General features: G+C 41.1%; 1 protein-coding gene across 3 annotated transcripts; it reads left to right on the top strand.

Moving 5' to 3' along the window:
- Positions 1-8,694: 8,694 nt before the first annotated feature.
- On the top strand, positions 8,695-12,666 carry LOC109889686 (uncharacterized). 3 transcript variants are annotated; one of them, XR_002255315.2, is made up of 4 exons: positions 8,695-9,618; positions 9,787-9,904; positions 10,189-10,322; positions 12,235-12,666. XR_002255315.2 is itself a non-coding variant. In XM_020481297.2 (3 exons), exons 1-2 carry the CDS (start codon positions 8,964-8,966, stop codon positions 9,900-9,902), a joined length of 771 nt encoding a protein of 256 aa, XP_020336886.1. In that variant the 5' UTR covers positions 8,695-8,963; the 3' UTR covers positions 9,903-9,904; positions 10,189-10,613. The 3 variants fall into 3 exon arrangements, 1 of the variants encoding a protein (XP_020336886.1); XR_002255314.2 differs by having other exon boundaries at positions 12,221-12,666; XM_020481297.2 differs by lacking the exon at positions 12,235-12,666 and having other exon boundaries at positions 10,189-10,613.
- Positions 12,667-16,645: the final 3,979 nt, after the last annotated feature.

Raw genomic sequence — 16,645 nt, 5'->3', positions numbered from 1 at the left:
TGTAATGATCATGCTGTTTAATCCACTTCTTGATTTGCCACATCTGTCAGGTGGATGGATTATCTTGGCAAAGGAGAAACGCTCACTAACGGATGTAAACAAATTTGTGTACAAAATTTGAGAGAAATAAGCGTTTTGTGTTTATGGAAAATTTCTGGGATCTTTAATTTAAGCTCATGAAACAAACACTTTATATGTTGTTGTTTTTGTGTATATTGTATGATAAAAACAATTCCTCAGAAAGATTTTGTTTATCAAGTTAAACATTCTCTCAAAGGTAGGGGTCAAAATTATTAAGACCCCTGTTTTCAATACCTTTTTAATACCTCACCTTGCGAGGATAATGACACTGAGCCTTTTTCTAAAATGTTTAATGAGTTGGAAAACACATTTGGACAGATCTTAGACCATTCCTCCATACAGAATCCTTCCAGATCATAGATATCTGTTGTCTGCGCTGATGGAGTACCCTCTTCAGTTTAAACCACAGGTTTTCAATTGGTTTCAAGTCTGGCGAGTTATAGGAAAATGTTGATTTTTGTGTCCAATGAACCATTTCTTTGTGGATTTTGAGGTTCAGTTCAGAGTCCAGTTCAGAGTCTAGGAGGTACAGTGCATGCAGGCTCGAGGTCAGGGCACGCAGAATGGTCAGGCAGGCAGGTACAGAGTCCAGAAAACAGGCAAGGGTCAAAACCGGGAGGACTAGTAAAAGAGAATAGAAAAGGCAGGAGCACGGGAAAAACACGCTGGTTGACTTGGAACATACAAGACTAACTGGCACAGAGAGACAGGAAACACAGGGATAAATACACCAGGTATAACAAGCGGAGACAAGGTGGAGACAATAACAAGGACAGGTGAAACTGATCAGGGTTTTACACAACCAGGTTTTTGGCTAAAATATCCTGGTACTGGATAAAGTTCATGATGCCTTTGACCTTAACTGGGGCCCCAGGACAAGTGGAAGCAAACTATTCCCATAAAATCATCCACCACCATATTTTACAGTAGGTATGGGGTTCTTTTCTGCTCGTGCATTCTCATTTCGACACCAAACCCACCACTGGAGTGTGGCCCAAGAGCTCTATTTTCATGTCATGGCCCCAAGTTAATTCTCAATGTGAATTTACTGTGCCTTCAGACAGTTTTCACACCCCTTGACTTTTTCTACATTTTGTTGTGTTACAGCCTGAATTTAAAATGAATTACATTGAGATTTTTTGTCACTGGCCTAGAATTATTAAGTAAGCATTTTGCACCAAACATAACACTTTGTATTCAGGACAAAAAGTGAATTGCTGTGACACATCTTTTGCAGTATTACTTTCGTGCCTTGTTGCACACAGGACGCATGTTTTGGAATATATTACTCTGTACAGGCATATTCATTTTCACTCCGTCATTTAGATTAGTATTGTGGAGTAACTAAATGTTGTTGATCCATCCTCTGTTTTCGCCTATTACAGCTATTAAACATTAAAACATGGAGTAACCAAAAAAAGTGTAAAACAAATCTAAATATTTTATATTTGAGATTCTTCAAATAGCCACCCTCTGCCCTGATGACAGATTTGAACACTCCTGGCGTTCTCTCAACCAGCTTCATGTGTTAGTCACCTGGAATTCATTTCAATTAACAGGTGTGCCTTGTTAAAGGTTTGTGGAATTTCTTTCCTTCTTAAAATGTCTTTGAGACGATCAGTTGTGTTGTGACAAGGTAGGAGTGGTATACAGAATATAGCCCTATTTGGTAAAAGACCAAGTCCATATTATGGTAAGTTCATATACAGGTCTTGAAAATGCAAGTTTAATTTGATCGACTTAACTCAATGTGTTGAATTAGGTTCATGGGGGTTTATTCAGATCTTTGTAGTTTTGTGGTTGTGAATCCAGGGCCCATATTCATAAAACATCTCAGAGTAGGAGTGCTGATCTAGGATCATTTTTGCCTGTTAGATCATATTGCTGTATCAATTGAGCCTGGGGATGAGGTCAAGTACATAGACAAGGTTTAGCTCTGTAGTCTATATAGTTCAGGAACCTAGGAGGGAAAGCAACTGTGTTCTACTGTATGCTCACAAGTATGTGAATGATGGTAGCACTGTCCTGTTTCTCTTCATCTAGCTGAATAGAAGCTCCACTGTGGAGCTCCAGGAGAACAAGTTTTAAAACCTTTTTGTCGTAGAAAATGAAACATTTGTGTTTCTTATTGGACAATTCCATGTAGTTACTCCCATTTTCAGTCTGTTTTCTTCCGGTAGATACCTAATGAACACAACCCTGTTGTGCGGTGTTGTCGTCTTCTTTTTTGTCTTTCTATTCCTCTCCTTCCTCCTCTTCCCCCAGCTGAACCGTAGTGTGGAGTTGCAAGGAGGGCATCCCAGCCTAGAGGAGAATGAATGGCGGTGAGGATGGTACTGGCCATGATCGGGGCCTTCTTTTTCTGCTGGCTTCCCTACACGGCCCTGTCTGTGGTGGTGGACTCAGAGCTCCACATCCCTCCACTGTTGGCTTTCATGCCTTTGTACTTCGCCAAGCCCAGTCCTGTCAACAACCCTATCATCTATTTCCTAAGTAACAAGCAGATATGTGTAGGAGTGCCAGAATAAAGTGAGGACACAGCACATCAATTGAGTTTGTAGATTATTGAAGGAGACTGCTAAATCAGGTCATTGTGGTCATAATTCAATTAGGATACAGATTTACATTAAAATGTTGGTTATTAAGTAGATTACACTCGTATCAAGAGAAACTTGGTATGTCTTGTGTATTGAAGAGTATGAATTGTCTTATAGTTCTTTACCACAATTCTGTATGTAGTTTCTAACAGTTGGTGTCTGTCTGTACTCCCTGTAGTTCCGCGATGCCACTCTAGAGGTCCTCTCCTGTGGGCTCTACATCGCTCATGACCTGGCAACCGACACCCTCACCATGCACTCAATGACCCTGATAAGCACCGTCGGCACAATCCTCTCTCCTTTGTCTCCTCCATCACTCCACCGGAAATAGAAACAGGCACCTTAGAAGTATCACGTTGGTCTGGGTACATCTGAGTCCCGGCCCCATCAAGGAGAGGAGAGAATAGCTTCCTCCTCATCCTCAGGCCACTTAGTTGTCCCGGTACAAGTCCACTTCAGTCAGTATCAGCAAGACCTCAAGCCACATAAAGTAGTCCCAACCCTGCAATTCCACATCAGTCATCAGCCAAGGCCGCCTCCTCAGTGCCACCAACATTGGAATGACTAAAGGACTAAGTCTTACAGTAAGTGTACAGTGAAAATCTAACTTTTAAAAGTTCATATTCTGTTAACTGATACCCAAAAATGTGGTTGACCCATCCCATACTCATGTGGCCAAAGCATAAATTGTGGAGAAAAAACACTTTTTTTTAAAACACACCTCAATCTTGTATCATAAACATTTCAAAAATCAGCATGAATATTTTTTATGAACGATATATGCCCACACCATTTCAACACAGAAAAACTGCTTTTTAACATAGTTAATTACCATTGTTTGGAAGGAAAACAATTTCACACATAGAAAATGGGATCGTGAATTATGTTTGGTGTAAATTCCTCTTTGAAAATTATTTTTGTTCCTACAGATGTAGGAGCTTAATTTGACCTACAGTTCCAGTCAAAAGTTTGGATACACCTACTCATTCAATGGTTTTTCTTAATTTTTAAAAATGTTTTACATTGTAGAATAACAGTGAAGACATCAAAACTATGAAATAACACATTTGGAATCATGTAGTAAAGTAGCCACTCTTGGCATTCTCAACCAGCTTCATGAGGTAGTCACATGGAATGCATTTCAATTAACAGGTGTGCATTGTTAAAAGTTAATTGTGGAAGTTCTTTAACTTCTTATGGCTGGGGGGGGTAGTATTGAGTAGCTTGGATGAATAAGGTGCCCAGAGTAAATTGCCTGCTACTCAGGCCCAGAAGCTAATATATGCATATTACAGTGGATTTGGATAGAAAACAGTCTGAAGTTTCTAAAACTGTTTGAATGTCTGTGAGTATAACACAACTCATATGGCAGGCAAAAACCTGAGATAAAATCCAACCAGGAAGTGGGAAATCTGAGGTTTGTAGGTTTAAGTCTTTGGCTATCCAATAAACAGTGTCAAATTTGGTCCGATTGCACTTCCTAAGGCTTTCACTAGATGTCAACAGTCTTTAGAACCTTGTTTCAGACTTCTACTGTGAAGGGGGAGTGAATAAGAGCTGTTTGACTAAGAGGTCTGGCAGAATGTCATGAGCTAAATCATGCGTGTAGCCGTGAGAGCGAGCTCTGTTCCTTTTCATTTTCTAAAGACAAAAGAATTGTCCGGTTGGATTATTATTGAAGATTTATGATAAAAACATCCTAAAGATTGATTCTATACATCGTTTGACATTTTTCTACGAACTGTAATGGAACTTTTCGTCTGGACTAAGTGCCTGCGCCTCTTGAATTTGTGAACTAAATGCGCGAACAAAAAGGAGGTATTTGGACATAAATGATGGACTTTATCGAACAAAACAAACATTTATTGTGGAACTGGGATTCCTGGGAGTGCATTCCGATGAAGATCATCAAAGGTAAGTGAATATTTTTTATGCTATTTCTGACTCTGACGACTCCACAACATGGTGGGTATCTGTATGGCTTGTTTTGGTGCCTGAGTGCTGTACTCAGATTATTGCATGGTGTGCTTTTTCCGTAAAGCTTTTTTGAAATCTGACACAGCGGTTGCATTAAGGAGAAGTATATATATTTAATTCCATGCATAACACTTGTATTTTCATCAACATTTATGATGAGAGGCCTCCCGGGTGGCGCAGCGGTTAAGGGCGCAGCGTCAGCTGTGACACCAGAGACCCAGGTTCTGTCGTAACCGGCCGCGACCGGGAGGTCCGTGGGGCGACGCACAATTGGCCTAGCGTCATCCGGGTTAGGGAGGGTTTGGTCGGTAGGGATATCCTTGTCTCATCTCGCACCAGCGACTCCTGTGGCGGGCCAGGCGCAGTGCTCGCTAACCAAGGTTGCCAGGTTCACGGTGTTTCCTCCGACACATTGGTGCGGCTGGCTTCTGGGTTGGATGCACGCTGTGTTAAATCGACATCCACAGCACCTCCGCTTCGAGGTGTTTTTGCCATTCATGCTCTCCCCATTGAGTAGAATATATCCCGGTGACATCTAGATGTCTAACAATATTAGTTATTTATTGTGTAGGTTGCTATCCTACTTGAAATACTGTGTAATCCTGTGAGGGGAAAATTCACCACACTACTAGTTTCCACTGCCGACACTGTGTTCGGCTACAGTTGACCAGTGGAACTGCACCTTAGGTCGGCAGGCACTTCGATAAAATGTGTGACCCGATTCAGGAAACAAGGCGTGTTGCAAGTCACGACTTCACAGGAGAGCTGTTTGAACATAACATGTTTATCAAAATGCGTTTTTTGGCAGAAATGCCTTCTCGAACATGTGCACTTTCATGTGCCTTATTATCAAACGTGTATGCCATCTGTAAATACGAATAAAATTATTCAATTATGAGCCTAGTTGGTTTAGCTACAGAAAAAGAGAGCAAACCTTCCAGCTAGCCATAATTGGCTGAGATAATGAGTGGGCTGGACATGCCATATAGCACTCGTCTGTTTACTGGAGCTGGTCAGTATGTCTAGGTAATCGTTTAAAAAAATGTTTTATTGCATAGTAAAACTGCATAAACCTAATGTCAAGTTAAAGTGTACTGTTAGCTAGCTAACGTTAGCTGTCTGGCTCGCTAGCTAATGTTATGTGTATGCTCTCCACTTTCTGGAGGAATGAGTTTTGAAATCAGTGGAATTCGAGTATGATAGCTAAGGAGATGGAGAAAACACCAGTCTGGATTATATCGTCAAACTAAGGGTGTCAGACAGGAAACCTGTACAACCATGATGTATAATTGTAAAATAGTCTAACTAGCTACATTTTCAGATATTACACGTTTCTAATTAAGACAGAAAGTGGTTTCATTTCAAGTGTACTGTTAGCGAATGTTAGCTTGGTCGCTAGCTAACGTTATGTGTATGATCTAATTCTCTGTATCTCAGACGCATTTGCTTGACTAGTTATAGCCATAGAACTTGGTTGGTTAGCTACCTGCAGATTCATGCAGGGTAGTAACGTCATGAGTTGTGATTATGGTCCATTGTTTAGCTTGCTAGCTAGCTACATGTCTTAACAAAAGACTCCACTCTAATTTTGACAAAGTATTTTCATTCAAGTTAGTGTACTGTTAGCTAGCTAACTGGCTCGCTAACCAACATTACATCATGCATTGGGATTCATTGTTTATCTAGCTACATTCAAATGTTGCTACATAAGACAGAATCCAGGTGGTGAGTCACATGTGGTGCACTGGTCATTCACATCAGCTTTAGCGGCTCGCGAGTACTGCCCACAACACGGTTTAAGTGTAAAAGGAGGGCCTGTCAATCCGAAAAAATATGGGTCATTTTTTGAACTGCTAGAAACAAGCCATATTCTCTGTAGTAGTGGTGGAAATATAATGGTCACGGATCTGCGCTCAGTGTATTCTCTATGACACCCAGTCTGCGATACAGTCTATAATCACTATTCTCTCATTATGTTTTTCTAGGTCGCACAGCTAGATATCTATGAGCAATTTAGAGCAGACCAAAATGCCTTTTGTCAACTTGAGCTAGCTTGCTAGTTTTCAAACATTAGCCAGCTATCTAGCTAAGTTAGCTAAGGAAACATGCAGTAATTCAATGTTGGCTAGCAATAAGTATGCTTATAAACAAGGCACAGTAACTACCCAGCAGCTGGTGAAAATATTATTCCACTTCACAGCCACTTCAAGAAGATATTTACTAAAATAGTCTGAACTTCATGAGGTTGGCGCCTGAAACTGGTAAATAGGCATAAGCTATTACTGTAAAGAAATATAGTATGTTAGAGTAATTTTTACAGGAGGCTTCCAAATTACAGTATTTTTCAGGATTTTACCCATAATGAAGTGCAATCTAGAACATAAATGCTGTAAAACACATGTATGGTATTATACTGTGCATCCTAGTGTTTTTGTCACGCCCTGATCTGTTTCACCTGTCCGTGTGATTGTCTCCACCCCCTCCAGGTGTCGCTTATTTTCCCCAGTGTATTTATCCCTGTGTTTCCTGTCTCTCTGTGCCAATTTGTCTTGTATGTTTCCAAGTCAACCAGCGGTTTTTCCGTTCTCCTGCTTTTTGCATTCTCCTTTTCTAATCATCCCGGTTTTGACCCTTGACTGTTTCTGGACTTTGTACCCACCTGCCTGACCATTCTGCATGCCTTGACCACGAGCCTGTCTGCCACTCTGTACCACCTGGACTATGATCTGGTATTGACCTTTTTGCCTGTCCACGACCATTCTCTTGCCGACCTCTTTGGATGAATAAACATTGTTTATTGTTGTTTACTCCAACCATCTGCCTCCTGTGTCTGCATTTGGGTCTCGCCTTGTGCTTTGATAGTTTGTGTTGAAATGGCAGAAAAGTTTTACAGTGTAGTACATCTTTATTCCGTTAGGTTTGCTGACTACAATTGAAATGGCCTTTTAAATGAGTCTCCAATATAGGATGAACGCCATTATCACGTATTCAATGTAAGTAGGTCTGGAGGGGTGCATTTTCAAAATTTAACCATAAAGATGCTTCCAATCCATTACATAGATAGTGGAGTAGTAGTACTACATTAATCCACTGAGGTTGCCAACAAATGATTTGAAACTATTTAATTGTCACTTAAGGCGGTTTGGGATTTGTGGTATATGGCCAATATGTATGTGTATTTTCAAAATGGTACATATTTGAAACAATGTTAAACTTTCAATAAGTCTCCAATATGGGATATGTATAATTTATGGAATATGAGATGAAACGCTGTAATTACTTGTATTGGCAATCTATTTGAATTAGTTATTCAATTAAAAGCATGACCATTCCAAAATTATACATCATATTTGGCAACAGGTTATCGAATCATGACTATATTAATCACAAAATATTATTTTATTCAGATCTGTGCCCTTATAAAGTGCTTAGATGTTGCTTTGCTGCAAGTCTGTATTTCTGACATGTTTCATGAGATCCCAAATGCAATAAGTGATGTGGAATCTAAATCACTGAATAGGGTCTAACCGAACTACTGCATGGGGAGGCATATGTCTCTGCTTGTGATGCGTGTTGCTACCGAAACAAAAACAGCGTTAATAAAGTCAATACAATTTGTTTCACTTTTTGAATGAAGTTACTGGTTATGAACATATAAAATCACCCTCACACAATTCACTGGCAACACTACATATGTTTAGAAGAGGTTCGTCGATAGGAGCGTCTATCCCTGTCAAGCATATTCCGCGCGATACCATATGTACACTCCATGTGCGCACGCAAATTCTACAGTGCAGATTGCTTGACCGCAGGCGTTAAGACTAAAACCCGTTATAAATTGCCTTGTCATTTCAATCATAGCCCACCATTCACTCACTCACTCAGCAACAGCAGGTCACAGTGAAATATCACATTTAAGAGAAATGCGATGGTGGCCGCAGGAGCAATTTTTAGGTAGCTCTAAAACCCGCAACCCTGGACCATAACACTTTCCACAGTAGCCCAATGCTAGAAAACGGTCGACATGGCAACCCTGAACTGTGGACAAGCAGAAGGGCAATCATGAGGTAGCAACAGTTTCACATCGACTTTGGAAATGCATTCAGTCAATTCCCAATACTGACACCCCAGGCACAAATCTTCCTGGCCCCTGTCCAAATATTCGTACCAGCCAATGGACATGGGTTATGGATTCTTAGAAAGCGTTGGACGTAAACGAACCAATGGTCGAGCGATCTCGCTAGATGAACCGACAACCTCTTGATGGGCCTTTAAATACGGTGTGACGCTCTACTCGGGTACATTTAAATGAGAACCGTGTGGCGCTACTCCATAGAAACAAGAGGGCAAACGCAACCCAAACTATTTAAGGACACTCTAAATCCTGGGATTTATTTACACCTCTTGTTGAATTTGGGGAAAACAATGTTAAACGTCCTGCTATTAAGCAGCGCCATGGAGAGGTTGTCCACACCAATGACCTTTCCTCTCCACGCACCTACGGGCGTCTGTCGTAATCTTTTTGGGACGGTGGATCACGACAAACTGAACCGGGATATGAAATCCAAGATGCGGGAGATTTCGTATAGGGACCAGCAGAAATGGAACTTTAATTTCGAGGCCGAAGTGCCACTGTCTGGGGACTATGTGTGGGAGGAAACCCCGGTGGATACGAGCCCTGTTTCCTACCAAGATTCTGTACAGGTCGGGATGGCTAGGAGTGTTGTAACACCGGTCAATGTGAAGCCAGACGTTGACGTTATCCTACTGGACTCCTCTTCTCAGGATGTATCGCCTCATTGTGATGACCGCTTGACCAACTCCAAAAGTAACACTCCATGCCTCACCGAAGTCAACCCGGAGAACTGCGCAGTGAAGCTGAACTCGGGGAAGCCTACTCGCAAACAAGTCCCGTGTGTTCGATGCAAAATAACTACTACTACGACAATGGCACTTGCTACAGGTAGGCCTAAATATCTGTAGGCTAAACCCAGTGTGTTTTACGCATTGATGCTGAATCTCGAGATATATTTGGGTAAGTGACGTAGTTATTTTCCTGTGTTGTCCGGTCAGTGGGCTAATATTTGGCCACGCAATGAGTTCTTGGATTTAAGTGTTACTTTTTCCCCAGACTTCTACGTGAAACGAAAACGGATGACGACCGAAACGAAGCTAAATGAGAGCACTTGCCACCATTCTTCGTCTCAATGTCATGTAGAACAAACTCAACGCAAGAGAATTCGTTGAAGGTATGTAGCTATAGTTTATAGTTCAATATGGCTACAAGAACACTGCCCGTTTTACATATGGACACAATAGTTACTTGCGCATACGCTGTGGGGTTATTTTATTCCCGATAAACATTAGAAGGGAAAGCAAAACTAAAAACACTGTTACACACTTTAACTTTAACACACTTTAACTAACAACTCAGAATATATTTTGAGAGATCTGATACTTGATTTGTCATTCATGTCTATACAATTTTGGTTTTCAGTTAACAAACACTTTTTTTGTGTGTTAATATTTCCAGGCGTTTGAACAATCCTTTCCCCTATAACCCTACCTTCCAACTTGAAGACAAGACTGAAAACAAGGGAAGGAGAACACTCCTGCTCGACCATTCATTGGCTTGGTGTGTCTGAGTGGACCTACAGTATATAGAAGGTAGCCGACACTCCATGGGGTCTCAAGATTGAATGGTTTGCAGAAAGACTCATGTAGCATTCATGGTTGCTTTGCATACAGCCACTTGACAGTGTTAAATGTGCAATCCTAAACTATTTTAAATTGTCCACACTGGCCAAAGTGTTCAGCTTTATAAATACAGATTTCTGTTAAGTATATCAGGGTTGTTTAAATATAGGCTATATTTTAAGACTATTCTAACTTATTATTTATTTATATATTTGCAAATACCTTTTTGATTTAGCCTAAGGGCAGCCTTTTATTTTATTTACAATTTTTTTCCCGGTTTTGTTTTGCAACCATGTAGCTTTTATAGTATACTTAAAGTAGATTTCATTGTGCTTCTGAGATAAAAATAAAAAAATTGCCCTGAATTTCTGTTCAGCAAAAGATGAAAATAAAATATTTTTGTTGAAATGTAACAATTTCGTTTATGTCACCTCAGAATATTTTACGGGAAGGGTCAGTTTTAGAGTGTGAATTTTCCCACCTGTTTGTAAAGTGGTAACAAATGTTTACAGCCGTGTAGACACTCCTTCCATAGCCTACGTCACCTCATAGCTGCATCTGTTGGAACCAGACACAAGAAACACAATTTGTGCCGCCCGCTCTGTTTTGCCATCAAATAGCCTACCCCTTTCCCTACGATGAAAATTCAGAGCATTTCTGATTACAAACTCATCTGGCAAGAGAATCATGGACATTAAATCAAGCAAGCATAGACTATTAACGATACAATTGTATCTAAATACAAAGCCCCGCAGCCTAATAATGTTCCTCATATAACATCCTTCAAGGTCAACTTTGTTATTGCTGGATGCAACAAAAAAGTTGTCCTTGGTTTTTGAAGAAATAACTAGAATAAGAAAGATGAGAAGTACAAGCTTAGTTGGATTGCATTGGGATGGTGCATTCACATATGCAGCCATGGGCAGCATGGCAGCTGCGGGATATAGTCAAATTTAAAGGCCCTTTTGCTTCTAAAGAACGGCAGCAGCTGCCTTTGGAACCTGCATTGTCCACACGGGCACTCCCACTTTCACCCGCACTCAACAACTTGTCTAAAGAACCTCTCAACCACACGATTTACTCCAACGTGCCACACCACCTCGGCCGTGGAGGCTACCTACCCGAATAAGAGAGAAATAAGAAAAAAAATACTAGTCTTTAATTGTCCTGGTCCATTGAAACAAACCATTCAGTTTGTCATACTTACAAGTTTACCCTTAATTGAAAGAAAGCCACGCACTCGGCATGCTAGAATGCAGACAAAGCCCCTATCAGTGGCTTAGCCAATAGTTTGAAAATGTGAAGACTTTTGATGGCAAGAATGACTTTGCCAGCTCCAAGCACACACACGTGTACCTCGGACGGCCTTGTTCCAATTTCCAACACAAAGAGCTCCCCATCTCCATTCTTTCCTTTTTGTTGCCATATGGCAAATCCATGTACACATAGCCAAGACAAATTCATTCAGCCACAATGTCAAGCATTGGAGAACAAAATTAATGTTTCCCTCTTCATACAAACATCTGAACAAAATAATATTTAAACTATGGTGATTTCCAGCTAATTACAGCCCATATGTCCACAGGGAGCAGCGGGGTTGTTCAATAAATTTTTACATTCTCAATACTTTACATGTTGAAGATGACAGATGTTCACATGTAACTTTAATGAAGTTCCATTCCCTTTGGCCTGTCTAATGCTCCTTCAGTCTTCCAGGCCTTTAACTAAGTGTTTTGGGGCATGCTGGGACGGGGCGTTGTGGTTTATTTAAACAACATTTTGGTGTATTCTGCTGACCGCGCCCAGCATTGGTCAGGTCTGTGCCTGGAAGACTGTTGGAGCATCATCTATATGTTAAAATTATTTAGATTTTTTTTTCCAGCGGCCCATGCCCTTTATGGGCCACCTCATATTCATGGAGGGAGTGGAGATGGAGGAGCAACACGTCAGCGCAGTCAGGTCATGGCCCATCCTCAACTCAGTGAAAGCAGTCCAGCGATTCCTGGGGTTCACCCGTGGCTTCAGCACTGTGGTTGCGCTTCTTACCTCCATGCTGAGAGGAGGTCCCCAGAGGCTTCATTGGACGGCGGAGGCGGAGAGGACGTTCGAGGCGCTGAAGGCAAGCCTCACCACTGCTCCGGTGCTGGCACATCCCGACCCCTCACTTCCCTTCATCATCGAGGTGGATGCCTCCGAAGTAGGAGTCGGGGCAGAGCTGTCCCAGCGCACCGGATCCCTTCTTCGACAGTTTATTATGTTTAATACATTTGCAAACATTTACTTTCTTTGTCATTGTGTGTAGATTGAACTGGGGGGGGTCAAGGGGTCTGAATACTTTCCAAATGCACTGTACACATTAAAGTGATACTTTTTGCAATGCCCTTTATCTACTTGCCCAGAGTCAGATGTGGATTTGCATCGAACCTTTAACTAGGCAAGTCATTTAAGAACAAATTCTTATTTACAATGACTGCCTACACCGTCATTGTGAAGTTAGTAGTAATTTTGTGATCCAAAGCTAACTAGCATTAGCACAATAACTGGAGGTCTAGCATGCTACTAGCTAAATTCCTGCTTGGGAAATTGCTCTTTGCTAAAAAGGTAACTGTTACCCAGAAATGATTTGATACTGAGATAAAAATGGCTGCATTGGACCTGTAAGCATATAAGTGCTCTATAGAATTACAAACCTATAGCACTAACCATGGCCTGTAGGGAGATAAATTCAATCAACAGGAAGAAAAAAAAACGAAAGGAATTGTGTGGTAGCCCATATGGGACTGGCCATCTCCCTAAAACATAACTACCCAATTTATATTACCATATATACATATTCAAGGCACTCTAGCCCCACAAGGAAGCAGCCCCAGTGTCAATGACACTGCAATATATTGGTCCATAGGCAATATAATAACAAAGTCCAATGTTCAACAATAATAGTAGTATTGAGGGGTTGTCCTCATTGTCTTATACTGAGGGCAGCATCATAGCCATGGGCTAGGTTGCGTGATTGTGCATGGATAGAATACTCTACCTGAATATTGAGCCAGTCAAGTTGGGGTTAGCCTACATCTTGTCGGCTTGTCCCCTTGTTTGTTGGGCTTGATGTGCTTCGAAAAGAAGCGTTGAGCCTCCTTGGCAGTGGAAAACAAGTGTGTTGTATTCTGGAAGGTCAAGATTCGTTTTTCAGGTTGGATGAAGCGGCATCTCCGGTTTAGCTTGCGTAGTGGGGATCTCGCCTTGTTGTAGGTTGCCCTCTGTTTTAGCAGTTTGGCACTCAGGCCTGGGTAGATGCTGGTTTCATTTTGATGAAGTATTCCTCTTTTATATGAAAATACAATGACACTCATTTCACAAAATGCATGCTTTGTCAGGTGTTGCAAAGATAAAGATGAATTCTACACCCTTATCAGTAAGTATCTGAGGTTATACTGGCCTCTGTCATGTCTACATCCAGTTGTGGTGACTAAAGGACTAGTCATGTGCTGGGTGTTTGGGTAATTGTCACTTATATTGTAATTTCTCAGAATAGTGTGTCTTTCTCTGTTCTGAACATTCAACCAGAAATGTAGTGGAGCATAAACCACGTTAGTAGTAATGACATTACATGTTTGTTATTAGCTGTTACAAATGCTTATGACATCTGTCACACTTTTGTGCATTGCCAATGTAACGGAGACAATGAATAGTGTGTTATAACTCAGAGAGGCTTTCAGCTGTAGTGATCCACAATACCACGTCCATTATAGTTGATCACTACGGTCTGCTGCACTCCGCTACCATTGCTACCAGGTTCTAAACTGGCCTCCGTCACTCCATTATGCACATCAGTGACTGCCTTGCTGGCTGAACTTGTAACACCAGGCTGAGGAGGAATGTATGATTATCAAAGGGGTTGGTTCTTCTTGAGCGGTCCATGCACCAGACCGTGTGTGTGTGTTCAGGGTTGGGTAGGTTGCTTTCTAAATGTAATCCGTTACAGTCAATAGTTACCGGTCAAATTGTAATCAGTAACTTTTGGATTAACCAAACTCAGTAACATAATCTGATACTTTCAGTTACATTTAGATTTCATTCCCCTTAGGAGGTACAGGTTAGAGTTTTTGTCATGAATCTAGTTCCGGAGGCAGCTCTGCAGAGTGGTTAGTAGCTGACACAGCCACAAAGTCATAAAATCTGATTGTGAACTTAACCACACTGCGAATCCTAATGTCTAGCCTTAAATTAAATAAATTACCAAGCCAATTTTGACTTTGCAGCTGGCCCATCTAGCAGAAATGTCTCAGTTCTGCCTCAAGGATAAGACTCATCCCAATAAACGTCAACCTGCTTAAGGCATTAGAAGACGGCAAATTAAAATTACCAATGGCACAACTTCCATTGCAGGATAAATCAATGTTAGTTTACTTTATGGGTTGCTTATCTAGGCTTCTTCTAACCCATTGCTTCTACTACAGATAATACGATTAGGCTATCTTCACATATTTTTTTTTTTTTAAAGTCCGATTTCCAGTCATTCCAATTAATACCCCTTGATCTTCAAAATTGTTTTGCCTGAAACAAACCCAAAAAACAAACGATTAGCCTACTCTGTTGATTTTTTTGTCATGTCACATTGTATAAATGATTATAATCATTTAAAACCCTGTCTATAGACAGGCACAGGAATACAAATTAGGGGGTTTTAAATACTCCACCCAAATACAACATGCCATGAAAAAGTACGGGGACGAAGCCCAAAACAAACATGTATAGAAAAAACCCAAACAAATGAGTGAATAAACACTACACAGGATGAGACCATGAATAACGAGTGCACAATACGTGCAGCATGAAAGTCGAAACAAAACACAGGTACTCACAAGACCAACGGACATGGGAACAATAACCGACAAGACAATGGTGAACAGAGGGCACCTATATACAATTACTAATCAGGGGAATTGGAATCAGGTGTGCGTAATGAGACTGCACGGAATAAGGAGCAGTACAGGGGGAATCCGTGACATGTCATAGAGGACTGATTGCGCTCATTGCTTCAAATTGAAAAATAAATGCTGCTCTCGGATTATCATGCTTTGAGCACTACCGAAAAAGTGCTATTTGCAGGTGAAAAATGTGTGCCATATGCTACATTTGCTACAGGCCTATTGTTTAAGTTTTTGTTGGTGACACTGATATCTCAATCATTTGCAGTTTAAGTCTATCAAAAGTGTGTGAATTTGAGACCTACAAAAAAAAAATTATCAGCACGAATTACACCACCATTCAAAGGTTTGGGGTCACATAGAAATGTGGAAAACAAGGACATTTCTATGAGCTGCAAAAGGAATAGGAAATAGACATTAACAAGGTTATAAATAATGATTTTTAATTGAAATAATAATTGTGTCCTTCAAACTTTGCTTTCGTCAAAGAATCCTCCATTTGCAGCAATTACAGCCTTGGAGACCTTGGCGTTCTAGTTGTGAATTTGTTGAAGTAATCTGAAGAGATTTCACCCCATGCTTCCTGAAGCACCTCCCACAAATTGGATTGGCTTGATGGGCACTTCTTACGTTACCATAGGTTCAAGCTGCTCCCACAACAGGGTTGAGATCCGGTGACTGTGCTGGCCACTCCATTATAGACAGAATACCAGCTAACTGCTTCTTCCCTAAATAGTTAATGCATAGTTTGGAGCTGTGCTTTGGGTCATTGTCCTGTTGTAGGAGGAAAATGGCTCCAATGATGCGCCGTCCACAGGGTATGGCAGGGTGTTGCAAAATGGAGTGATAGACTTCCTTCTTCAAGATCCCTTTTACCCTGTACAAATCTACCACTTTACAATCACCAGAGCACCCCCAGACCATCACATTGCCTCCACCATGCTTGACAGATGGCGTCAAGCTCACCTCCAGCATCTTAGAATTTTTTCTGCGTCTCACAAATGTTCTTCTTTTTGATCCGAACACCTCAAACTTAGATTTGTCTGTCCATAACACTTTTTTTCCAATCTACATCTGTCCAGTGTCTGTGTTCTTTTGCCCATCTTAATCTTTTATTTTTATTGGCCAGTCTGAAAAGGCCTTTTCTTTGCAACTCTGCCTAGAAGGCCAGCATCCCGGAGTCACCTCTTCAATGTTGATGTTGACGTGTTTTGTGGGTATTATTCAATGAAGCTGCCAGTTGAGGACTTGTGAGGCGTTTGTTTCTCAAACTAGACACCAATGTACTTGTCCTCTTGCTCAGTTGTGCACTGGGGCCTCCCACTCCTTCTATTCTGGTTAGGGCCAGTCTGTGCTGTTCTGTGA

This window comes from Oncorhynchus kisutch, linkage group LG4 (assembly GCF_002021735.2).
Source record: "Oncorhynchus kisutch isolate 150728-3 linkage group LG4, Okis_V2, whole genome shotgun sequence".
NCBI classification, from domain to species: Eukaryota; Metazoa; Chordata; class Actinopteri; order Salmoniformes; family Salmonidae; genus Oncorhynchus; species Oncorhynchus kisutch.
The sequence above is the reverse complement of the archived record's forward strand: the minus strand, read 5'-3'. Positions and strand labels throughout refer to the sequence as shown.

Excerpts from the sequence above, each read along its gene's own strand:
- LOC109889686 (XM_020481297.2), top strand. The coding sequence starts at position 8,964 with ATGAGAACCGTGTGGCGCTACTCCATAGAAACAAGAGGGCAAACGCAA. Across the intron at positions 9,619-9,786 it reads GACAATGGCACTTGCTACAG|ACTTCTACGTGAAACGAAAA; the intron begins GTAGGCCTAAAT and ends CTTTTTCCCCAG.